General features: G+C 35.3%; 3 protein-coding genes and 1 long non-coding RNA gene across 4 annotated transcripts; all 4 read right to left on the minus strand.

The window, feature by feature from the left end:
- Positions 1 to 1,043: 1,043 nt before the first annotated feature.
- LOC141363922 (uncharacterized) lies at positions 1,044 to 1,900 on the minus strand. Its single transcript, XR_012369587.1, has 4 exons — positions 1,632 to 1,900; positions 1,521 to 1,539; positions 1,335 to 1,445; positions 1,044 to 1,209 (listed from the first exon to the last, which is right to left on the minus strand). It is a non-coding gene; the product is annotated as an uncharacterized lncRNA (long non-coding RNA).
- Positions 1,901 to 2,966: 1,066 nt separating this feature from the next.
- On the minus strand, positions 2,967 to 6,458 carry LOC129432093 (Schwann cell myelin protein-like). Its single transcript, XM_073872773.1, has 6 exons — positions 6,413 to 6,458; positions 5,153 to 5,512; positions 4,634 to 4,972; positions 4,238 to 4,528; positions 3,730 to 3,812; positions 2,967 to 2,984 (listed from the first exon to the last, which is right to left on the minus strand). Exons 1-6 carry the CDS (start codon positions 6,456 to 6,458, stop codon positions 2,967 to 2,969), a joined length of 1,137 nt encoding a protein of 378 aa, XP_073728874.1.
- Positions 6,459 to 9,504: 3,046 nt separating this feature from the next.
- On the minus strand, positions 9,505 to 14,821 carry LOC129432094 (sialic acid-binding Ig-like lectin 14). The gene is made up of 7 exons (XM_055190311.2): positions 14,711 to 14,821; positions 14,343 to 14,438; positions 12,825 to 13,184; positions 11,608 to 11,946; positions 11,114 to 11,489; positions 10,734 to 10,800; positions 9,505 to 10,612 (listed from the first exon to the last, which is right to left on the minus strand). The coding sequence occupies exons 2-7, from the start codon at positions 14,386 to 14,388 to the stop codon at positions 10,283 to 10,285; spliced, it is 1,518 nt and encodes a 505-aa protein (XP_055046286.2). The 5' UTR covers positions 14,389 to 14,438; positions 14,711 to 14,821; the 3' UTR covers positions 9,505 to 10,282.
- Positions 14,822 to 18,382: 3,561 nt separating this feature from the next.
- LOC129432381 (sialic acid-binding Ig-like lectin 14) lies at positions 18,383 to 24,483 on the minus strand. Its single transcript, XM_073873129.1, has 7 exons — positions 24,438 to 24,483; positions 23,707 to 24,066; positions 22,742 to 23,080; positions 22,395 to 22,661; positions 21,982 to 22,272; positions 18,695 to 18,762; positions 18,383 to 18,475 (listed from the first exon to the last, which is right to left on the minus strand). The coding sequence occupies exons 1-7, from the start codon at positions 24,481 to 24,483 to the stop codon at positions 18,383 to 18,385; spliced, it is 1,464 nt and encodes a 487-aa protein (XP_073729230.1).
- Between the last annotated feature and the right edge of the window lie 2,752 nt (positions 24,484 to 27,235).

Raw genomic sequence — 27,235 nt, forward strand, 5'->3', positions numbered from 1 at the left:
CATACTTGCCATTCTTGAACCCCATAGAAGAGTTATATGGAAGGTATATAACCAGCAGCACTTTGTGCGCATGCCTCTTTTGCAGGCTATGGAAGATGCATGTGATGAGATTGATGTTGGTGCAATTTAGGGATGGATAAGGCGCTCAAGGCGCTTCTTCCCTCGATGTCTGGCAAGGGAATATATTGCCTGTGATGTGGACGAGGCGTTATGACTTGTTTGGTGAAAAAAAAAATTCAACAGCATGTGTGTGTATCTGCAAATATTTCTGTGCATGTGAACAATCTAATACATATTTTAGTATTATGGCAAAGCATACTAAAGAAACGTGCACTTTTCATTATGCCCAACTGTGTGTAGTTGGTTAGACAAAAATCTTGTAATATGAATGAAGTGTGTTCCAATTTGTGTCAAAGTTTGATTTTGATAATGTTATATGTATTTTCGGTTGGAGTGCTTCATTTTGCAGGATATATGTGGTATTTTGCTATTTGGGTGTGTGGTTTTGTAAATTGTGTTAAGTTTTTTGATAAAACCAGACTAGTTTGCAAAATTGTGTGTTAGCAATTGGAAAAAACTGTAAACAGTCACAATTTTAGAGAAAATTCTTTACATCATCCGTATGAAAAAATATCTTCAGACTTTTATCTATTATGTCTAAAATATGAAGGCTAAGATGATCTGAAACACTCACATCTGAGATCAGAGATACAATGTGCTTATAATCCATTTCTGAGAGGACTTTTTTTAAGGTGCAGATTAATTTATTGCTCTTTAAGGGGTGGTTTCCCGGACAAGGATTTGGATCAGTTTATATAAACAACAAAAAATTCAAGTTAAAAGATTAATTCAGAAATCCGAAGATTGACTCTTTAATTACAAAATATTAATATAAAAATATGTAAATATATATTTTGTAAATGTACAAAATCTCAAATATATATATATATTTTAAAACAAATTGTTAGTACAACATTCAAAATCAGAAAGCATTTAAACAAACACATGATTTTCTACATTTAAAGAAACTTTGTATCACAAATACTAATAATTGTGTGCATAAATTCCACTGACATTTACAGTTCAATAACATCTATTTGTTGCTGTCAGATGCCAGTGTAATGACAGATGGGTGGTTGAGGTCCCTTTAAGCATGTAAGGAGTGCTGGTATTTCTGTCTTTTGCCAAAGACGTCACAGATTTTCACTTCTGCAAAACATGTATAAAAAACCATCAAAGCTGCACTATTGCATGAAAGTAAATAGTAAGTTATTCATTATTCATTTAAATAAATTACTTATTTATATCCAGAGGGACAAATCTGATGAAATTACCAAATGTTTATGTTGTTTATTGTGTGTCATCTTTCTTAATTTCAAAGTCTCATATTCAGACACCGGAGCAGAGAGCTGAAGAGAAGCATATGTGCCTGCATCATTCTGAACCTGAAAACAAAAACAATCTCAAACATCATCATTACTTTCATTATCATCTTCTATATTACAACATTACAAACTCACCTTCAGCTTGTTGCTCAATCTGGAAGAAAGTAAATCAAGTTATTAAAACCCAGCAGAACACAGTATCACTAACTACTGTACATCTTTATCTAAATTATGTCAATAACTTACTGTCTAATTCTGTAAAGTCCAAATCCAACAGTCAGAGCATACAGGATAAGAATCGGTGTTAAGATGAGCACGAGTTGAATTAAATTCAGATGACAATCTAAAATCACACAACATGCACATGAAAGAGAAACATAAATAAATGTCGAAGTAATACGAGAGAAAAAATAAATCACTACACAGCAGTGCCACAGTAGGCCTACTATATGATATTGTTTTATTGTATAGTGGTCCTGTTAGTAGTAGAGATTAGGAAGGGCATTGGATCAGTTCTCAGGGAATGTCAGCAGATAAATAAAAATGTCTGCCAAATAAAAAATAATAAAATTTAAGCTATCTTGACTTGTCTTTAGGGACTAATTTATCTGCACTATTTACTTGTCAACTCTTACAACCAGGGGCGATTCTTGGATTTTAATTTTAGGGGGCCCAGCCCCCCTTGACAGTATAATAGAATAAGTAAAATAAATATATTTATGTTGAATGCTATATTCTGATTCGTTGAGGGTTACACTTTATTTTGATAGTCCACTTAGGCATTCTACTAACTATAAATAACTTTGCAACTACATGTCAACTAACTTTCAATAATTTGCAACTATACGTCAACTAAATGTCATTAGAGTATTAGTAGACTGTAAGGGTAAGGGAAGAGGTTTGGGTTACTGGAATAAGTTGACCTGCACCTGCAAATATACTTATAGACAGTTGAATGTCTGTTGAGATATCATCGCAATAAAGTGTTAGTAGATATTAAGCAGACAGTTTACTAATTCTCTAAAGATTGGTAGTTGATAAGTAGTTGCAAAGTTACTTATAATTAGTAAAATGTCTAAAGTGGACTATCGAAAAAAGTGTTACCTGGTTGAGAAATGTTCCACAGGTATGCATTATTTTTCGATAACCGTACACCTAACTTTTCAAATGTCTTAAAAATAGGGACCAGAGTAATGTTTGTGGTAAACGTGGTATAAGCGGAATAATTGACTCCGGTCCTTTGAATTATTGGAAAATAATGCACTCCGCTTCGTGTCGTGCCACTTTACCTCCTTGGGTGTGCATTATTTTCTTATAATTCAATGGCCCCGTCGTCAATTGTTCCTTACATATAAATATATACAGAGCTATAAAAAATAGGATTGCCAGGGGATGACCAATGCTACTTTATAGGGTCCAAAGTCCATGTAAGAAAACGATTTGCAAAAAGCATTAAAAAAGCATGAATGAATCTCATGACTGCTGATTACTTTATATTACCCCACATTAGATAAATATTGCTCAGTTTACATGCTGACATGTAAACATAATCTTAGGCTGAGTTTTAAACTTTTCTATTTCTCACATCTGATTTACTGTCTATTAATGAAACAAAAGATCTTATGTTAACTGCAGTAACTTTTGTAAAATCTAACTCCATGCTACACCTTAAACTTAACACTTTTGGCAAAAAAGTAATTGAGTCTATTAAAGATAAATTTGGATTCATCTTTGTTATAGTTAGACAGATTTTCTCTTCTTGTTTTCTTATTTTGTTAACTTTTATGACAGAGACTTCAACAGGTAGGCCTAAGACCGAATGCAATAAAAAGTTTAAGATAATCAATTGTTAACTGTGATACTCACTAAGATGGCTATTTTGAGCAGTGTAATATGTATCATTATGTAAAATTTGCAATGTATGTTAATATTTTCTTAATATTTGTTTTAACAATGTGCTGCGGAATGTCAAAATAAACACGTCAATTAACAGGAAAATAAATATTTGAGGAAGTGAAAGTGCATTAAATTTGGACACTACGGACACTACCTCTGCCACCTTATTGGAGTATTTCACTGTATTGCATAGATGTGCTGAACGCGCTAAAAGTCGCAGAGGGGAAAGAGCCAAAGTCTGCCCTGCTGCTGTTTTCAAATGAAATTTAAAGCGTAATGAAGCGATCATGAATCCCTGTACAGTTTATGGAGCTAACATAGCAACATTTTAGGGGGGCTGAGAAGAATTTTGGTACGGTACTAACATGGTTTAAAAGTGCAATATGTAACTTTTGCCATTAGAGGTCAACAACAAAAGCTGTTTTTTTTTTTGTTTTCAGCCATTTACGTGTTCTCCGAATGCTAAAGAGGAGCCTTGCCTGGCCTCTGAAGGAAGTGCCTTGTAAGGACCAGTCCTGCCAAGGAAGTATCCTTGACATTGAGAAACAGTTACAGCTTAAACCTGCTTGCAATCTTTTTAGGGGCGGGGCAATGCATGATGGCTTAAGTGTATCAACGAGCCACCGTTAAAGGGGCGCCTAAAAATCCTCCACTCTGAAATGGTGAAAAACTGTTTAAAAGTGACAACAGAAACAAATTCTCTGGATTCAAACACATGTTAAATGGGAAAATGTAAGCACAAATATAAAAATATATCACATTGTGCTATTAATTTTACAGAGATGTTTAATGACACACAAGATCATCATTACTGAAGCTCCAATCAGCACACAGAAAACACTGAAACCTGCTAAGAAATCATTAAAATATAAATAGTTATTTTAAACTGAAGCCACTGAAGCCACTCATTCCTGTGCCTTTTTTAATTTATCTACAGGTTGAAACAGAGAACGTACTTGTCTCATGAGAATAGTGAAGCAGCTGAATCTGTTGACTGGTATTGCCGTGAGTGTTGATGGTGACACACTGCAGAGTGTCTGTGTGTGTAAGTGACTGATGGAGAGAAATGAAGCTCCTCAAGTCTGTGCTGCTCAATCGCTCCTCAATGATGGATGCATTTGGGGAGTTACTGACAGGACGTCCAGATAGAAACCACTTCACTTTAGGAGAGGGATTCCCATGAGCCTCACACAAACACACAGTTACATCAGTTCTGTTACAACTGAAGAGAGAGATTTTGGGTGCATCTGAAAGTGAAATTGAAGCTCATGTGTTTTGCAGGAAAAACAAAATAATAGCACTGAAATATGAAGAATATAACATCCCTTAGATGAATGAAGTGACGCTCTTACACTGAACACGTAATGTGATGTAGCTCTGTGCTGTTGTGTTTCTCTGCTGTAGCTGGTAGATTATAGTGCAGATGAAAGTGACTCCATGTTGAAGGTTAGTAGCAGTGAAGTTCAGATCAGAGATGATCTCAGTTTGATTCTGTTGATCCAGCTGTAGTCTGCTGTTCTCATTGAGGTGGAGTCTGTCAGTGAAGCTCCATGTGAGAGTTGGTGGAGAAGAGGAGCAGAGAGTCTTAGCAGAGCAGCGCAGACACATAGAGCTCCTCTCTAACACCTCCTCATGAACCTTAACCTCCATCTGATCCTTAAACATCTGCACTGTGGGATTGGGGTGAGAGTCTAAAAAGTACAGAGATGTATTTCATATATGAATTCGGGAAGGTCATGAAAAACCCAAGATAACCCCAGCGTGTTATTTTCTTTATCTAAGCATTCTGCATCGTTTGCCTAAACATAGATTTTGTACTGTACTACTTTACAATTTGTTATTAACAAATAATTTTCAGTCATGTCACTTACCGATCACATTTATTGAAACAGATTTTTGTTGATAGACATATTTCAGTGGACCATTACCCTCAAGCCTGAACTGAAATCTGCCATTGTGATTTGAAGTAACATTATAAAAAATGGTAGTACAGTCCTTGTGTTTTAATTTTCCAGTTATTTCCCCTTTAAAAGAGAGTTTGGAGTTGGTGGAGTTAAACACAATATTGTTGTCTTTAGTCCCATCTTTAAGCCACACTCCTGCAGCACTGTCAGTGAGATATTTATCATGTGTGTTATTAATAGTAAATGTGCAGTTTATGGTCACACAGGATCCACTCAAAGCTTCAATCTTCTCTGGCAGACTGATGTTCCAATCTCCACAACAAACACCTACAATACAAGCATGATGTAAAACATTAAAACAAGCAGTGTTATTTAATAATTAAGTTCATACTATTCATATTTTTCAATCATATTTTAAAACATGCACGCATGAATGCACACTCTGATTCATGCTGCACTATTGCATATGTAAAATGACTATAGGAAATATGATATCTGTTAACATTTTGTTAATGCATATGAACCAACACCAATTTATTTTGGAAAAGTAACATTAAAAAACACAAATAAAAATGTATTAAAATGACCATGGCCATGAGGGAGATCAAAGGCAGCTTTATAATACCTAATTATTAATATCTGCATCTATATTATCATTAATATACCTTTATTAATTCCATTGTCAATTTTACCATTATTAATATTATTACTAAAATCATTGCTATTACAACTTCTACTATTATCATTACTATTACTGGTGTATCAAGATTACCATTACCATTACCATTATCAATATTATTTTTATATTTATTATTTATATTGATATTATTATTGCTATTACTACTACTATTATTTTGATTTATTTTCTATCCTCTTCTTGATCCTTTACCCTCACCCTCAGTCCAGATGAAATTAGTATATTTGTTAATATGTGTAACATTACTAATTATTCATATTTGTCATTTCATATTAATTAAATTTTTCATTATTGTAAATAATATTGCTATCATTATTGCTATTATTAGCCTCCTCACTCGTTTTGTTTATTTATTTATTTATTAATTTATTATGTCTAATTATGTTTGTTGTACTTTTATGCTCATTAATTAAAAAAAAATCCCTCTCACATCCAATTACATTTACAGTAACAGTGTGTGTATGTGTTTGTGTGTGTGCGCGTTGCGAGTGTGCCTGCGTTTTTATGGTTAAGAGAAATGAAGAACATACCTTGCAACAACAAAACTAAAAGAATGATTTTCTGCTCTTTGTTCATCTCTTTAATAAAATAAGATCAGTCCTTCAGAGAAACACACACACCTGTAAATATACATAAAGCACTTCAGAGGTGCAGCATTGCATTAGCAGCACTAAAGGTCATGAGATTAAACCCATGAACATGCTGATAAAAAAATTTATATATTGTAATGCACTATAAGTCACTTTTGATAAATGTGTCTGCTAAATGCATCAATGTAAATGTAATGTAAACTACCCAATAGTTCAACAAACTGATGAACAAGTTAAACAGTTCTAAAATAACTTATAAGTACTTACCAGAAATGAGAAAAAGAACGCAACTTGTGTAATATCTTTGCTAAAATGTGAGATTTATGGATGCTGTGGATTCTTTACTGAAGTTCCTGCTGATGATTTGAGATTAAGTGAAACTGTGCTGTGAGTCATTCACACAAATACTAACTGATATCAGATGAACTAATAGTACTTCCTATATCAGCTTAAACACCCATTCTGCTCACAGGCTGATAGAGCAAAACTATGTTTAAACACAAAGTCCAGTTAAACCTGAGCCTAATAGCTTTTTTTTAATAATGTTATAATGTTATTGTGTCTACCAAAAAATCACAATACAGTATACACCTATGATATTTTCAGAATGCAAAGTTTCCCAGTTAAAAGTTTTAGTTACAGTTATTAATGAATAATAAAAGTAACATAATGTATAACTGTCTGTCCGACTCAAAAAATATGGGAAAAGAAAGTAATACAGATGAAGACATGAAATTATGTCATGAAATGAAATCTATCATGTGAAATTGTTTAATAAAAGACTATATCAGTAAATTAATTTTATTCATAATCATAAAGTAGTAAAATATAAAAAATAAAAGGATGTGACATGAAAGCCTCTCTTCTGAAACTTCTGATCTGAAACTGGAGTGTAAGAAGAAAAAGTTTACATCAAATGAGCAATAAACTGACTACGTACGGCTCTCATTATTTCAGATATTACACATTATGTTGTTTCATTTACAAAAAAAATCATGTGACAGACTGACCAGGTCCTGTTAAACAGTCACAATTTTAGAGGAAATTCTTTACATCCTTTTTATGAAGAAATATCTTCAGACTTTTATCTATTGTGTCTAAAATATTCAGGCTAAAATGATCTGAAACACTCACATCTGATCTTTCAGAGATACAATGTGCTTAATATATAAACCATTTCTAAGACGACTGAGAACTTTTTTGTTTGTTTTAAAAAGGTGAAAATTTACTTATTACTTTAACTTATTGATTTAAATGTGATATGATTTTTTTATGTTAAAATGCTCCTAGGTGTGTGCTACAAAGAAAAAAGTATCCCACCACATACAAATATAAACTATGAACGTCATGTGACTTATTTGACATAAAAATGCAGTTTACATCAACAATAACAAAAAATCTCTTTATTGAAGAATTGGTTAAGATCAATACAAAAATCAGAAGATTGACTCTTTAATAACAAAAAAAATAGTATAAACAAAACAACGTATATATTCTGTAAATGTACAGAATATTAAATCTAAAGAAATTATTAGTACAACATTCAAAATCAGAAAGCATTAAAACAAACATTAAGCTTAAAAAAACTGTATCACAAATACTAAGAATTGTGTGAACGTCACAGATGAATCACTTCTGCAATACACGTATACAAATACTAACGTCAAAGCTGCATTGTTGAATTAAAGTGGAGTTGATAGTAAGTTTGATTCATTATTAATTCAAATAAATTATTTATTTATATCCAGAAGGACAAATCTGATAAAATTACCAAATGTTTATTTGTTGTTTATTGTGTGTCATCTTTCTTAATATTCAAAGTCTCATATCCAGACATCGGAGCAGACAGCTATAGAGAAGCATAATTTGAAAGTAATTATTTTATGACTATATCTTTCAAAAACTGAAATAAAGATATAAACATAATAAAGTTTCTGAAAATAACTGAAAACTAAAATGCAATCATAATAAACGACCAGAACAGGCCTTAAATAGTAGCCACTTCTAGTAAGGTCATATTAGCACTGGACCACATGTCTCTAGTGGCTGCAAAAAAAATAAATTACTTCTTAAGAATATCATCCTTCACTTTTCTAAATTTGGAATTGCTTTTTTGGAAATGTATGTTTTATTTGACAGTTCATACTGCTTATCAAGGTTTGGCAGCATTTCTTTAAATGCTGTTTTTCCACTGTATTAAATGGCTTTGCAATGTATCGTGTTAAACTGTCAGTTAAGGAGCGCCATCTTGTTTATACAGGCACTGCAGCTCCCCCTTGTGCTTTTTAAAGAGATGTGCAATCATTGCGGTGATGTGAAATCATCGCGATGAGGTTAAACAATTGTGATGGGATGATTATTTAATTATTGTGACAGGCCTAGTGGTGACATTGAGTATTACACTTTTAAGAGACTCTGATTGGCTGATGCATATGCAGGAAGAAGGATGCACAAATTTAGATCACAGTTATTGTTGACTCATAGCAGGTGTTATATTGCGGGTAATCTTGCTCCATTGCAGAGATACCCTGTCTCCTGGACGATTTCATAAATGCATAGCTGTCCTCCACACACAAAAATAATGATGGCTCCGTGAAAAGGGCTTTTAATAGAACAGTTGCGCAATTTTTCGTTAAAGCAAAGAAACTTTGCAAAGACCGTTGTCACATGGTGTATGGTGCAACCATATGTGATGAGACCAGAAGATGAGTTAATGGGAGTGTGAGTTAAAGGAGTATGGTGACGAGACACAGGTAAAGGGATTAGTATTAAGCGTAGAGTGAACGAGTTGGAGGAGTGAATGATGACGTGAACGGTGCTGGGATCCTGACAGATGATTGCATGGTTATGATTTTACAAGTTTGTACAACATTTTGTACATAATGTATTTAGTATTTTTATGTATTTTGATGTACATTTTGTATTTAGGAGTTAACAGTCCATCCTAAAGCAACCATCCTGACCCCTCGAACTAACTGATTTACAATTTTATTTTTGGCAAACACTTTTCCAGACAACTTACAGTATAAAACACAGTTTATATAATTACTGTGAGGGTTTCCTGGAATTTAAGCCAATTAATTTGGTGTTGCTTACACCACTTACCAATTCTGTATTTACTGACTGTCTCTTGAACATCAAGACGAGGTCTGCACATTTGGCAAAAAAACAAAAACTGCACAAGAGGGCGCTGTTGCCTATGAACTCCCGTCCCATCATCATACTGCTTTTAAGGCTATAGTACAAACGCATTTATTCAAAATTGCAAAGTTTATTATGATAAAACAAGTTTACATTTTCAAATAATTGTAGCTAAAATAAAATTTGTATTAAACTTAAACTTAAAAAAAAAATCTTAATGAAATATACATATAGTGCCATTTGATGGATAATCTTTGAACACAACACACAAAAAAGAATCCGCAGATGCTAAAGATAAACACAATTGATTGTTATGTTTCCTAAAACCAAAGGACATGATATATACAGCATGTGTGGGTCATTGCCTATTTTTCCCACTTTCTTATGTGCATTTTAAATTCTAGTAAATAGGAACTGTAATTCTTTCAAAGAAAGTTAATAAGCTTTATTGACAGCAATTAAAAGACATCAGAGAAGAACTTTCTCCACAAACACAATCAGTATTATTTGTATGTGTGTTTTTAACTATGGCAGTCAAAATGCTGCTCACACATAAACTTCTGTTACTGCGTGAACTGCATGAACTCTTAATATGCCGTCAAAACATACACGGCCTGCTTAAGCGTAGCTTTTATGGGCGGTGTGAAACAAGCATAAGTTTCAAGTCCACTATGTGTTTTGACGTTTAACTTGTGCATATAATTGAGAATCTGAGTCTGCTGACATCTCTTGATCAGATTTCTTAGGCTTTACTTCTTCTTTAAGCTCTTCTGCATTAACAATCATCTGTGCATCTGTAAAGCTCTCTGATGCTGCTTTATAATAGTGATGGACGACAGCGTATTCAGCAGTAAGTGATGAAGCATCCATGATCTCTTCTGACTCTGTGTGGGTGTTTGTGAAGTGAATGGAGGAATAAAGAAGGGATTCTGGGTAATTATCAGCTTCAGCAGGTGACAGCTCAGATCTATTGGCATAAACAGATTCTCCCTCATACTCCTGTCAAACATTGATGGGCAGAGTTAGACCAATAATGGGAAGCTCTAATTTATTTGTACATTTGTAATTTGTTTTGGTTGGTAAACTAAAGTTGTTTTGGTGCCTGCATGTTGTAACTCACATCAATTGTCAAAATGCAACCTGTAGGGGCTTCTTGTATCGTCTGGGAAGGTTTTCTATTTCGTCTTCTAATAAAAAAAAATTCTTGTTAAAATAATTTCACTTACATACCAACTTTAGACATACAAACCAAGATGCATCAGATAGCTCTTGCATTTAAAATATACATTGGTCTCAATTAGGCGTTTGGGCACATGAAAAGAGTTACACTGTAATATTACATAAAATATCAAGCCAAGTCATATCTGCAAACAAAAAATGCTAAAGCTATTTTCAGAACACATGAGTTTTAGAAAAGTGTACATGTATGGACATTTTAACATTCCTTTTAAAACCAATGATAAGAACCTTGACATTCAAGTGTTCTTCTGTTTGACCTACCGTTTATGTGTAATGACACACAAGATCATCATCACTAAAGCCCCAGCAGCTCCAGTCAGCACATAGAAAGTGATGAAACCTGAAAACATCTCGTGAGAAAATGAATCCAGCTGAATCAGTTCACTGGAATTGCCGTGAGTGTTGATGGTGACACACTGCAGAGTGTCTGTGTGTGTAAGTGACTGATGGAGAGAAATGAAGCTCCTCAAGTCTGTGCTGTTCAATCGTTCCTCAATGATGGATGTGTTTTTAGAGTGACTGACAGGACGTCCAGATAGAAACCACTCCACTTTAGGAGAGGGATTCCCATGAGCCTCACACAAACACACAGTTACATCAGTTCTGTTACAGCTGAAGAGGGAGATTTTGGGTGAATCTGAAAGTAAAGAAGAAATTGAAGCTCATGTGTTTTGCAGGAGAATTAATGCCTCTAAAATATAAAAGTATATAAAAGTCCTTAAGAGCAATGAAACATGATAAAATGATGCTCTTACACTGAACACGTAATGTTATAAAGTTCTGTGCTGTTGTGTTTCTCTGCTTTAGCTGGTAGGTTATACTGCAGATGAAAGTCACTCCATGTTGAAGGTGAGTAGCAGTGAAGTTCAGATCAGAGATGATCTCAGTTTGTTTCTGTTGATCCAGCTGTAGTCTGCTGCTCTCATTGAGGTGGAGTCTGTCAGTGGAGCTCCATGTGAGAGTTGGTGGAGAAGAGGAGCAGAGAGTCTTAGCAGAGCAGCGCAGACACATAGAGCTCCCCTCTAACACCTCCTCATGAACCTCAACCTTCATCTGATCCTTAAACATCTGCACTGTGGGTTTGGGAGGAGAGTCTGAAAAGTACAGAGATGCAAGTCACAAAAAACCAAAGATAACCACAGCTTGTTACTTCTTCATCTAAGCCACACTCTCAGAAATAAAGGTACAAAAGTTCAAAAAGGTACACCTTTGTACCCCAAAAAAGTGCATATTTGTACTTCAAAGGTATTGGCAGTTCAAAGATACATATTTGTACCTAAATGGTATATATTAGGACCTTTTTTTAAACGGTACAGCCCCAGTGACAGCTTTTTACCTTTATTTTTGACAGTGCAGGGGTGGGGAATCCTGGTCCTGGAGGGCCACTGTCCTGCAGAGTTTAGTTCCAACACTTGAAATTTCTAATTAAACTCTTTGAAATGCAGGTGTGTTTGATTAGGGTTGGAACTAAACTCTACAGGAAAGTGGCCCTCCAGGACCCAGGGTACCCCACCCCTGATCTAAGCAATCTGCATTGTTTGCCTAAAAACAGATTTTGTACTGTACTAGTTACTGTACTACAATTTGTTAATAACAACAATTTTCTGTAGGGGTGCAATGGTTCCTGTTGTCCTCCTATGGTTCGGCACGCACGTGCACCCCGGTGCACCGTGTTTGATCCGACCACACATTTCTAATATAATTCGGTGAAAAAACAATGTGTAAAACCGCTAATGTATAGTTCTACGTGAGAGTACCTGTCCAATTAACTCGTAGTATGCAAATCTGTTGCCAACCTCACAATTCCTCTTCACGTGTTGGCAAGCGAAGGAGAAAAGCCCCTAATAGAGGCACCGCTTCATTTAAGTTTACAACGGAACGTACCGAAACCGTCACCCTAGAAACCGTGACACACACCGAACCATGAGTAATTTGAATCGTTGCACCCCTATTTTTCAGTCATGTTACTTACCGAACACATCTATTGAAACAGATTTTGGATGATAGTTATATTTCAGTGGACCATTACCCTCAATCCTGAAGTAAAATGTGCCATTGTGATTTGAAGTGACATTATAAAAAATAGTAGTACAGTCATTGCTTTTTAATTTTCCAGTTATTTTCCCTTTAAAAGAGAGATTGGAGTTGCTGGAGTTAAACACAACAATGTTTTTATTAGTCCCATCTTTAAGCCACACTCCTGCAGCACTGTCATTGAGATATTTGTTATATGTGTTATCAATAGTAAATGTGCAGTTTATGGTCACACAGGATCCTCTCAGAGCTTCAATCTTCTCTGGCAGACTGATGGGCCAATCTTCACACCAAACACCTACAATACAAACATGTTGAAATACTAGTGTTCATACTTTTGATATTTTTTATCATATTTTAAAACATGAGCGCATGAATGCACACCCCGATTCATGCTGTACTATTGAAAATGTAAAAATGACTGTAAATGTGTTATCTGTTAAAGGGTCCGTTTTTCCTGATCCCATTTTTCAAACCCTAGTTAGTGTGTAATGTTGCTGTTAGAGCATAAATAATAAATGCAAAATTATAAAGAATAAATGAAATAAATGAAAAATATATGCAACATTTTCTTTAACAGAATTCCTCTTCAAAGCCTACAGCAACGGCCGGTTTGGACAACAGCCCTCTACTTCCCGATTAAATGATGTCAAAATAAGAGTTTTTGACTAAACTCCGCCGACATGAATATGTCAGTCGCCAGCTAAGCTCAAACGGCTCTGCTAAGCTAAGCTGCTGTCCAATCACAACACACTAAACAAACTACACAATCAGAACTCGTTACATATTTCTGAAGGCATCAACCTGTTTTAGGACAGTGAAAACAGCGGTAAATAAAAATGTACAGTTAAACACAAATAAAAATGCACAGTTGCGATGCCACACTGTTGGTGAATCTATATATCTATATTTATCTGTGTGTGTGTGTGTGTGTGTCGAGGGCCAACCTTCCGATCTCTCTGATGAAGCCAATACGGAAGTGACTTAAAGTGCAATTCATCGACTGGCCTCTAGGCTGGCTAAATTCCCATAGACTTCCATGTTAAAATGCCCAACTTTACAGTAGAAAATAATGTTTACAGCCTGGTACAAAAAGTACTTTTGGTCTATATAGCTAATTTTGCCATTCATGACAACTGTGAGGGGGGTGAATTTTTTAGCAACCAGCCACCTCAGCTTCACCCATGTCCCGCCTTTTTACTCATTTTCGGTTATTCACAAGTGACGCACAGTGACGCGGCCAAGATGGCGACAGCAGGCACTGCTTACTTTAAGCTTTAAAAAAGCTCTTCACAAACCTATGGGTGATGTCACAAACACTATGTTCATATTTTTTACACTCCATGGTGTGTGTGTGTGTGTGTGTGTGTGTGTGTGTGTGTGTGTGTGTGTGTGTGTGTGTGTGTGTGTGTGTGTGTGTATGTGTGTTTTAGGTTAAGAGAAATGAAGAACAAACCTTGCAACAACAAAACTAAAAGAATGATTTTCTGTTCTTTGTCCATCTCTTTAATAAAATAAGATCAGTCCTTCAGAGAAACGCACACACACGCACCTGCAAATATACATAAAGCACTTCAGAGGTGCAGCATTGCATTGTATTAGCAGCACTAAAGGTCATGAGATTAAACCCAGGAAATAAACATGCTGATAAAAATTTATATATTGTAATAAACTATAAGTCACTTCTGAAAAACGTGTCTGCTAAATGCATCAATTTAAATGTAATATAAACTACCAAATAGGTCAACAAACTGATGAACAAGTTCAACAGTAATTCTAAAGAAAGTAACTTATAAGTAAAGAAATTGATTAAAACTAACTTACCAGAAATGAGAAAAAAGAATTTAAATAATGTTATATCTTTGCAGATTGTTAAAATGTGAGATGCTGTGGATTCATTATGGAGTTCCTGCTGATGATTTGAGATTAAGTGAAACTGTGCTGTGAGTCATTCACACAAATACTGACTAATATCAGATGAACTAATAATACTTCCTATATCAGCTTAAACGCCCATTCTGTTCATAGGCTGATAAAGCAAAACTAAGTTTAAACACAAAGCCCAATTAAACCTTAGCCTGTTGGCAAATGTTTTGTATTTTTTAAAATAATGTTACAGTACAGTACAGTACAGTATTAATACACCAACAATATAAATTCTCACAAAGACTCAAAAATATGGAAAAAGAAAGTAATGCAGACAAAAAATGAAATTATGTCATAAAATGTAATCACACTAACATGTGAGATATATAAATAAAAACTAGTAAAATAAGAAATTAAAGGATGTGACATGAAAGCCTGATCTGACACTGGAGTGTAAAGAGGGAAAACGATTACCATAAATGAGCAATAAACTGCCTGAGGTATTACACATTATTGTTTTCATTTATACAAATAAATAAGTAAATGTGACAGACTGACAAGGTCATAATAAAGGTGCAGTGTGTAATTTTTAGAAGGATTTCTTGACAGAAATCCAAAATAATATACAAAACTATATTATCAGGGGTGTATAAAGACTTTTCAAAATGAACCGTTACGTGTTTATTGCCTTAGAATGAGACGTTTTTATCTACATACGGAGAGGGTCCCCTTACATGGAAGCCGCCATTTTGTGCAGCCATGTTTCTACAGATGCCCTTAACGGACAAACCTTTTTACTAAGTTGTCTCCAACGATGACATGTTTGTCCGGTGGCGGCTACCATAGCTTCTCTATGTGTTTCAAAAGCAAGAGGTGAGCAGAGGACAGAGCCGTTGGTTGCAATTCGCAACCACACCACTAGATGCCGCTAAAATTTAAACACTGCACCTTTAAACAGTCACAAGTTTAGAAAAAAATCTTTACATCCTCTTTATAAGAAAAGATCTTCACACTTTTTTTTATTGTGTCTAAAATATGCAGGCTAAAATGATCTGAAACAGTCACATCTGATCTTTCAGAGATGCAATGTGCTTATTATATAAACCATTTCTGAGAGGACAGAGAACATTTTTCAAAAAGTGTAGATTAATTTGCTCTTTAAATGTTGTATCATTTTTGAAAATGTTTTCCTAGATGAGTGCTATACCAAGAAAAAGTATCCAATCACATACAAATAACAACCATAAATGTCACGTGACTTATTACTTTGACATGAAAATGCAATTTATATAAACAACAACAAAAGATAATGCACAAAAGTTTATTTATTGAAGTATTGGTTAAGATTAATACAGAAATAAGAAGGTTGACAAAATATGAATATAAATAAATTAATGTAATATATATATACTGTAAATACAGAGAAAAGGTGTTAATACAAATTATTAGTACAACATTCAAAATTAAAAAAGCATTTAAAAAAATCTTATGATTTTCTATATTAAGCTTAAAGAGACTGTATCACAAATACTAAGAATTGTGTGCATAAATTCATGGGCACTGACATTTACAGTTCAATAACATCTATTTGTTGCTGCCAGATCCCAGTTTGATGCAGGATATAGATAGGCATGGTCACTTTAAGCATGTGTTGGTATTTCTGTCTTTTGCCAAAGATGTGAACATCTTGCACTAACATATCTTGTAGCAGTGCCATTCAGGGGCGGATCTAGAAAATTATTTATGGGGTGGCAAGGGGGTGGCATGAGAACTACGAGGGGTGGCAATGAAGTAAGCATCCTTGCATGGTTGTCATGGATACAAGAAATTATACACTGTATATACTATATGCGGTGTATACACTGGACCTCAAATTTTAAAAAAAGGCAACAACAAATGTTCCTATAAGTACCCAAGCAGCTATCTTTAGCATCTCTACTAGTGATAGACCGATATATCGGCCGGCCGATATATCGGGCCGATATTTGCGAGTTTTATGTGTATCGGCATCGGCCGATACATGGCTGCTGTGTTTGCCGATTTTTCCGGCAGAATTTACAGACAGAGTGCTGGAACCCGCAAGTGATTGCAGGTCATGTGACTAAAAACAACCAACCTTTTCACGACAACATTGAAAGCTCGGCTTAACAGCTGATCATTGCTGAACAAAGTGGGGTTTTTTTCATCTCTATGGGGCGGTTTCCTGGACAGGGATTAGACTAGTCCTAGACTACAATAAATGTAAGAACTGTGCAAACTAATAACATCTCTTTTTAACAACATGCCATTTTTTACATAATTTTTATGATGTAAATTGAGTGAGCAAAACCAGTATCGGCTCCAAATATCGGCTAAAGAAAATCGGCAGCCTGTATCGGTCATCGGCTAAGGCTGATGAAACAAAAATCGGTATCGGCATCGGCACTGAAAAATCCATATCGGTCGATCCCTAATCTCTACTGTAGCACCCTTTGTCTTAATACACACTTAATACACATCTTACCAATATCTAAAAACACTGACTGTAACCATGATGAGCAAGGTTGAACATAATGGTATAAAGACTGTTATATAAATAAAATAGGTTTGCCTAGTTTACATTAATGTAAAACGTATTTGAAAGGCACACATCTCTTTCTATCATAACCCTCTTCTTTCACTCACTTCATGAAATTAATGTTTTTCTTAAATACTCGTAGGACACAATTATTGCCACCCCTAGAAATTCTTATGACAAAAATATCTCTGAAGTATATTGCCATTCATATTAACAAATTTGAGCACTCCAGTATGATTATGAACATAAAATCATTCAGCTCTGGCTTTCTGTTTCACAGAAATATAAAGAGGAGGGTAAACAAAGCCAAAATTCCCTTAATCATCCATCACAATGAGAAAAAAACAAAGAATATGACTGAGTTTAATTTGCCTTTGCACAAAACTGGACGTGCGCTCTCAGATACTGTACGCCCTGAGCTCTTTATATGCAGGGAGTGCTCATGGCAGCTGTAGCTTTGTAGTGTCGCACCTCGCATTGCTTATTATTTCACATGGCTTTTAAGAAAACTACAATAACAAAATGATATTCAACCCGCCAAAGTGGCTAGAAGGTCTTACACTAAAATCTACCGGCATTTGTAAATGGATGTTGATGTCGAGCCCTGTGGACAGTGTTTATTTTATCTAGGTGTTCTGCTTGACACATCCTTTTGGTCTTCTTCTGGAGATCACTGGGTATTTAAATTATTAAAGAAAGCTTCAGATAAATGGCTTTTATTTGCGTGATTTGGCGAGAAGATAAATAAAACAGATAATTCACTTAGTGCCCCCTCTGTGTAGTGTGATTACACATTGTCATTAATATTAATCACCCACACTGATGTTTTGACTTGAAGAGGCACAGTACCGCACCTTGTAAGAAGTGTCGGAATGCAAGAAAAAGTGCAGGTACGCTAAAGATAAAAAATAGAGTGCCAGTACTGCGTACCGGTGAGTACCGGACCATTTTAAGCACTGTTAACATCAAAGCTACACTGTTGCAGGAAGGTGGAGTAGATAGTAAGTTTTATTCATTATTAATTAAAATAAATCATTTATTTATATCCAGAGGGACACATGTATATTTGTTGTTTATTGTGTCACCTTTCTTAATTTCAAAGTCTCATATTCAGACATCAAAGCAGAAGGCTGAAGAGAAGCATATGTGCCTGCATCATTGTGAACCTGAAAACAAAAACAATCTCAAACATCATCATCACTTTCATTATCATCTACTATAGTAAAACATCACAAACTCACCTTCAGTTTGTTTTTCAAAAGAAAGTAAATCAAGTAATTAAAACCCAGCAGAACACAGTATCACTAACTACTGTAAATCTTTATCTATAAATGGATTGTTATGTCAATAACTTACTGTTTATTTCTGTAAAGTGCAAATCCAACAGTCAGAGCATACAGGATGAGAATCGGCGTTAAAATGATCAGGAGTGGAATTAAAGTCTGTTGACAATCTGAAATCACACAACATGCACATGAAAGAGAGACATAAATAAACGCCAAAGTAATACAAGACAAAAATTAATCACTACACTACAGGAAGACAAGGATGGAGTTATATATTCTGTATAATATTTTTAATATCAAACCAGGAGATAACCATACAACACAAAGACATATACCAGGGGAATTCAATTTAAATTCAAAGGTCCAGTTACTAAAATTTCCTCCAATCTTATATCGTCACTCAAAAGAATCTACCCTCTTGTTAATAAAATCAATAACGCATTTACATTTCTATATTTATTGTTACATTTTAACAGTTTTCAAAGTAATATGCTTGTAACATACCGAAAAGTCTGAACTTGTATGGCAATTAAATGGAAAACTATACTGTAGGTTTTACTATGTCAAGTAACAGACAACAGACACTGAATTTCTTCTAAATAAAATAAATAAAAAGTACAAACACAGCTTTGAGCAGCCTGAACTTAGGGCCTATATTTCAAGTAATGTAAAACATTCAGAATATTTTGAATAAAATAAAAGTGCTTTAAATCTTTTTTTTAAACCATTTATTTTAGTGCTTTTTCTTTTAACAGAACAAAGACAACAAATCTAAGAAAAGAAAAAAATCTAAAACAAAACAAACAGAACAATTGAGGGAAGAATGCACAAAAAGACTAATAATTTTGTAGACAGGTAATGCTTAAGCTGGATACAAATTCATAAATGTTATGGAGCAGCTTAATCCTATTAAAATATATTAAAATAAACGACCAATTAGCCTTACGACTAATACATTATACATTACAACAAAAATAAAAATATAAAATGCATTATCCTGACTATGTCAGCTGTCTAATAAAAACTTTGGGCACTACATTACACATTGCCAATATGTACAAAAACAAAGAGGTTACACTCCATATTAATTTTGACATCAACAGGGGTAATTGGCTATGAATTAACAACATTTTCTAAAATCTGTCCCCAGATTTTATCAAATACCTCAGGTTTATTATTATTAATATATCTCAATCTTTCTAGTGCAAGCATGTTGACAAGATCTCTACCCCACATTTCAAACTTAGGCACAGATTCATTTTTCCACATTCGTAAAATCAGCCTCTTAGCAATTGTCATACCAAATAAAAGAGCTTGTCTTTCATGTTTATCAGGCATTTCCAGATTGCTAAATATCCCAAGAATAGCTAATAGTGGACATGGTTCGAGATTCTTTTTAAATGCTTTAGAAAAACATTTAAATATGCTTCCCCAATAAACCTGTAATTTAGGGCACAGCCATAGTGTGTGGGTCAAGGTACCATCTGCTACTTTACATCTATTGCAGAGTGGTGAAACCTCTGGAAAGATGCTGTGCAGTTTCACCTTAGAAAAATATATTCTGTGCAAAGTTTTAAACTGAATTAAATTATGCCTTACATTAATTGAACAAGTGTGTATATTCTCAAGCCCTTCCTCCCAGCTATCTGGATCAATCTCAAGCCCTAATTCTATCTCCCAGGCCTGTTTGACTGTAGTTCTGTCTACAGCTTTGCTTTAAATCTTAAAGAAAAATTAAACAAAAGACTTCAGAGCTGCCACATTTTTCAAACATTAACTACATTTTAAATAAAATAACACAAATTAAGCTCATTAAGGTGTCCTGTGATGTCAACCAAAAAGCCACCAATCCGCAATGTGCTTATCTTGCAAAAAGCTTGCAAACTGTGTTGCTTTTTGACTCTTGAGCTGCTGTAGGAGCTATTTCCTTTAGGATGGACCAGAAGCATTCCAGTGCATTGCATTTGCTTAGCCATCTTATGTTGGCCTCACCAAAACAGCCTCAGCCTCGTTGTAATGGAGTTATTTTAAAAGCCTCTTTGTTTGGGAACTACTTTCTTCCGCCACGGATTTGAAGGCGAGAATGACAGGTAACACTTTCGGCTTTTTTGAATCTCATAATAACTCAATATTCAAAACTCAAAAAATTAAAATTTCTTGGTCACAAAGTGTATTTTTAAGATTAGTTAAGTTGAGAATATATATGTATAATATTCAAATCTGCAGTCGATTAGTAAAGATAGCGCCTGTTTGGACGTTTGCTTAGAAAGATTCGGTACATGAGAGAACAAGAGACATGAGCGGACGTCAGTATTCACTCACACCGCTGACCACCGCCCTGTTTGGGCTACATCTCTGACAGGGATTCCCTGGCTCTGATGTTGGCCCTGTCTGTGTTTGATGGTCAAAAATGAGATAAAATCAGCAGTATTTGGTGTCATGAAACTATTACTTGGTTTCTTGTTCATATTTAGTGTCTTTTGTGTTGTTATTGTTTTGGCGCGAGGTAAAAGTTAATAAAACTATATTTATACAACTTTACTATTGCGTTCCCATTTATTCTTAATGTGATACGAGCACTCGCTTATTATTAGACTTTGTTCTTGTCAGTACTATAAATCAGTTTTTTATAAGGGTCAGAGAGATGTTTTTTGCATGCTGTTTAATAGTCACGTCACGATAAAATTAATTATCAATTGTCCAATTTAAAAGCTGCAGTGCTTACCTGCAGTTCTACGTGTGTTTTCGCGTTCTGAGGAGAGAGATCGCTTCAGAGAAAATGATTGTTTTCATTCCTTTTTCCAAATGTTAATCGTCCAAACGATGTGACATTACTCCATTTAAGTTTAACGTTACATCCAAGAGCACTGATCTTTGACGGGATAATCACTTCCGATTGGGATTACAGACTGATTCACGAGCTAGTGAACTAATGAGACACACGGAGAGTGTTTAAAAACAGCGCATCTGTGTGTATCCATGTGTGCATGCAGTTTTTCCAGTCAGAGATGAGCCTGTTTAAATGAGCAGTAGGTGGCAGAATGATACGAAAGGTGAGGCGGTTACTGTGCCGTTATCAGTAGAATATCGCATAGCTCTTAGCCAATCAGATTCGAGAACCAGAAAGAACTGTTGTATAAAGAAAATAGTTATTTTAAACTGAAAGCATTTCATTTAGCAAAGCTAGTGATCTTTTTCCACAATTTGTATCTGTAGATAATTTGTATCTGTAGATAGAGTTCCTGGAGTTATTAATATCACAACAAAGTGTGTGAAGTGAGGAAGCAGACAACCTTTATATTTTAAGCTCATTGCGGTGCCTGTGATATTTTACTCTCTACTAAAAACTTTTTTTATTTATCTGAATGTTGAAACAGAGAACTTACTTGTCTTATGAGAACAGTGAAGCACTTGAATCTTTTCACTGGCAGTGCTGTAAGTGTTGATGGTGACACACTGCAGAGTGTCTGTGTGTGTAAGTGACTGATGGAGAGAAATGAAGCTCCTCAAGTCTGTGCTGTTCAATCGCTCCTCACTGATGAATGTGTTTGTAGAGTTACTGACAGGACGTCCAGATAGAAACCACTCCACTTTAGGAGAGGGATTCCCATGAGCCTCACACAAACACACAGTTACATCAGTTCTGTTACAGCTGAAGAGAGAGATTTTGGGTGCATCTGAAAGTGAAAAAAAAATATCAATAATAAATACATATAGCATTTCCTACACATCATGTGTTGTTGTTTTGTGCTGTTGTGTTCTTGTGCTCTAGCTGGTAAAATAGAGAGTTAATACTCACACTGAATGTCCAGCAACACTGATGTGTTATGGGTACCATGTTGGTTTTTGGTTTGACAGTAGTAGCGTCCTGTGTGTGTACGATCAGTCACATTGAAGGTGAGATTATATCCAGTTTGCACCTCCTTCGGGTGTCCTCTATTCTCTCTGTACCAGGTGTAGTTGAACACTGCTGGATTTCCATCACTGCTGCAGATCAAAGTCACTGAATTGCCCTCCAGTACAGAGTTAGATGGAAACACAGACACTGATGTGTTTTTAGGAGCATCTGAGGAGAAAACACATTGAGAGCATTACTATGTAACCTACAATGATATAAACAATACATGTAAAGTGTTTTACTCATACACTGAACACGTAATGTGATGATGTTCTGTGCTGTTGTGATCCTCTGCTGTATCTGGTAGGTTATAGTGCAGATGAAAGTGACTCCATGTTGAAGGTGAGTAGCAGTGAAGTTCAGATCAGAGATGATCTCAGTTTGATTCTGTTGATCCAGCTGTAGTCTGCTGTTCTCATTGAGGTGGAGTCTGTCAGTGGAGCTCCATGTGAGAGTTGGTGGAGAAGAGGAGCAGAGAGTCTTAGCAGAGCAGCGCAGACACATAGAGCTCCTCTCTAACACCTCCTCATGAACCTTAACCTCCATCTGATCCTTAAACATCTGCACTGTGGGATTGGAGGGAGAGTCTGAAATGCACACAGATATATTCGCAGTGTCAGGAGAAGGTCACAAATAATTAAGCTTATCATTCTGTATTGTTTATCACATTGGCGAAAACTGATTTTATCGCACTGTACGTGTTTGCAGTTTGTAATTAAGCAATAAGGTGCGAGAGGCTGTGCTGTGTCGTGAATAAGTGGCGGCTGGGGGGCGTTGTTAGGCACAACGCGAAGCGGAGTGCCTGCAACCCCTTCGGCCGTTGCTTATTCACGATGCAGCACTTGCCTCGAGTGCCTTATTGCTTTTATAAAACGGTTACCACACAATATTAAAGTAAAAAAAAATTAGTGCAACTTTCATGAAGTTAAATCAATAAAAGCATTCCTTCCGCTAGAAAAAATAGTCCCTGAATGCAAACAACAACATGGAAGCTCAAATAAAAACAACAAACTGCTCTCAGACTTTGTCTCATTATATGTTTATGTGTTGCTAAGGGTGTTGCTAAGGGCGCAGTGATATTAAATAAAACCGTTGGGTGAAGCGGTCATAGCAGTGTTTTATTGTGAATAAAGCACACCTATTGACCAATCAGAATCAAGGATTGGAACTAACCGTTTTATAATTAACAATAATTTTCAGTCATGTCACTCACCGATCACATCTATTGAAACAGATTTTTGATGATAGATATATTTCAGTGGACCATTACCCTCAATCCTGAAGTAAAATGTACCTCCATGATTTGAAGTAACGTCATTAAAGATGGTGGTACAGTCCTTGTCTTTTAATTTTCCAGTTATTTCCCCTTTAAAAGAGAGTTTGGAGTCAGTGGAGTTAAACACAATATTGTTGTCTTTAGTCCCATCTTTAAGCCACACTCCTGCAGCACTGTCAGTGAGATCTTTGTCATATTTGTTATCAATTTCAAATCTGCAGTTTATGATCACACATGATCCACTCAGAGCTTCAATCTTCTCTGGCAGACTGATGCTCCATCCTCCACACCAAACACCTACAATACAAACATAATGATAATGTTTATTATTCTTTATAAACACACACACACACAATGTTACAAACACAATAAATTTCTTGTATTTCCTAACATTCAATTGCAGTACAGGATCATTTTTACCTGAACTGTTGTAATAAATATTGTTGTAATATTGTTTATTGTTGTAATATTGTTTATTCTTATTGATATACCAATTATAATAAAGTATCAATATAGTTTTGTGTAAACACCAAACAAAAATGTTTGCTTTTATTCTTGTCACACCCATGGTTTCACAGATGGCACACAACACTAAACATGCCATACTTTTGTTTGTACAGCAGTAAAACCAAACACATTTATGCTAAAGGAAAATTTAAAAAACAAACCTTGTAGCAAACAAATGAAAATAACGATTTGCTCTTTTGTCTTCATCTCTTCATTAAAATAATATCAGTCCTCTGAGGAAACACACACACACCTGTAAATATGCCATAAATGACTAAACGAACTCATGAAATCATATATTACACCCCACAATCTAACTCATGTGCAGAGGTGAAAAGTAACAAATTACATTTACTCACGTTACTGTTATTGAAATTTTTTTTTTATTTCTATTCTTTTCAGTAGTTTTTAAATTCTGTAATTTTACTTTTACTTAATGTAAAACGGAAAATGGACAAGGGAATATTGTGATTAATATTCCCTTGTCCATTTTCAACTATACTACAATCCCCCATCTTTCCCATCTGTAAAAAGTAACGTTTAATCTGAGTAAAGTTAAAATGACTTACTTTTTACTTGCGTAGATTTTTAGACCATTAAAGACCAGTTTTACTCTTTCCATCTCTGCTCATGTATTGTAATCATGTGCATTAAACAGGTCAAGAATGTTAAAGATCAACAGTACTTTTACACTTTCTTTTTAAAGAAAAATAAGAGTTTATCTTACCAGAAATGAGATTATATTGTAACTAGTGTAAAATCTTTGCTGAGAGTCGATTTGATAAAATGTCTCATTCGTGGATCCTGTAGATTCTGTACTAAAGCAACTGTTGTTGATTTGAGACTAAGTGAAACTGTACTGTATGAAGACAATATACTGATTGATATCAGATTATTCACGAACTTCCTGTATCAACATCATCACACATTCTGTTTAAAGGAAGAGCAAGCTGAGACTATAAGCAACTGTTTTCATAAATACTTCTGCAAGGTCATCCACGTTGACCTGCAATTACACATGCAGACCGCTAGTAGGCAATTTCCATGCATGTAACCACAGCCAAAGAAGCAGGAGCTTGGCCAGTAAACCCACACATGTAGAAGCAGCAGCTTGTTGTAATGATTTGAGAAGACCAGCAGTGATGAAGGTAAATACCCATCTTTGTTCTTAGAATGTGTGTGTAAATCCACTTTAAAGATGTATGTGAGGTTAATGGAGCTCCCCTGTTAGCTATACATAATAAAATGGGTTTTAGAGCAAAATTACAAATATATACTAGTCTTTACACCTTCAACAATTTACAGCTTAATGTTCAGTAGTTCAAAAAATGCTAATTTAACAGAAGAACCATGTTATTTGTTTGTAATAACTACTCTCATTTTGAAAATACCACAGTTGCGGGTCTCCAGTCAATATGACGATTGCTTTGCTCTCCCATGGCATCCTGGGAAAGCAGGGATAGAAAAGTATCCATTGATCAGAGCTTCAGAATCTGGGTCCGGGGTTTCTCGCCTACTGTTTTTATTAATGCTGATTTTATCAACAATATTTAGTTGTTGTCTTTACTCTATGAAACTGTTGTAGTTGTGTTCAGCTTTGCGGCCTGTAGCATTTTTAAACATCAGTGCATTGCAGTGTGTAATGTGGTTTTGTGTGTGAAAAGCTTGTGTTGAGAGTTGCAAATAAAGTCCATGAGTTTTGCATAGTGTCTAACTACCTTAACTTGTTTAAGGTTTTGTCAAAAGAGTGATTGATTTGACAAATGGGTTTAGGCCACTGGGAATCTGTTTCAGAGGGTTTAGTGTTTTAGCAATTTAGAATAACTGTAATAAGTTGCACGTGCTTACTAGGTACACAGAGATATATATTTTTCTGTGGTCAGTAACTCGCAAGTGTGGTCTGTCAATGCCAGTATAATTTCACTTTGAACATATGCAGCAAATTGTTAATTGTTACCTTTAACAGAACACTATAAAATTAAATTAAATCAAATTAGAATAACATACATTTTCAACACAATGCAACAGTATTAGCAGCAGGACATGTTACTTTCGTCCCAACAGGAACTCCTGACATTTAATCCCGATTAAAGGCGGAGTCCATGATGTTTGAAAGCCAATGTTGATATTTGAAATCACCTAAACAAACACGCCCCTACCCCAATAGAATCTGGACCTTCTGTTGATAGACCCGCCCCACACATACGCAACCCGGCATTTGATTTGATTTGATTGGCTATAAGTGTGTTTTGGTAGTCGGCCCGTCTTCTTTTCCAAAGCGTTTTTCAAACATCGTGGACTCCGCCTTTAACTTTCAATTAGAAAAACTCTAAGAAGGCAAACTTCAGGATGTGTTAGAGAACTGAGGCTGTATCAGAAAATGCATACTGTACAGTATGTACTGAATGAGATGAAGTACCTACTTACTGACCGTTAAAACAGTAGGTAGCCTACTGTATAGTATGAATCCTGGTAGTATGAATGTGATTCGGATGTACTACATCTGCAATGTTGATACATCACGTGACATACGTCGTCATCACATCAAGTCATACCAGCGCAAATACAGGCGGTTCGCCGTTTTCCGCCATGACGCCTCTTCTTCTTCGTTGGATAACTCCGCTCCCGGGGCATAATGGGATAGTGAAGTGTCCGTCATATGCACACTTACTACAATCCATCCGGGTTCTTTTCACATACTGTTTTTGGAATACTATGTATTGGGACATACTACTCGCATCGCCTACTGCTTTTTGCCTACTAAATATTATGGAAGTAGTAGCTTAAGTAAACTGTAGATTGATCAGTACTGTAACACTTGAAACCAGAAACACAAAGCGTTGTTGAAAAAAAATGACTGCTTTAGGAATTTACTTATCATCGTTGAAAACAGCTTTCTGGACCTACATGTTCTGGGGCGGCAGTGGCTCAGTGGTTCATGTAGGTTGTCTACAAACCG

Source organism: Misgurnus anguillicaudatus, chromosome 1 (assembly GCF_027580225.2).
Source record: "Misgurnus anguillicaudatus chromosome 1, ASM2758022v2, whole genome shotgun sequence".
Taxonomy (NCBI): Eukaryota; Metazoa; Chordata; class Actinopteri; order Cypriniformes; family Cobitidae; genus Misgurnus; species Misgurnus anguillicaudatus.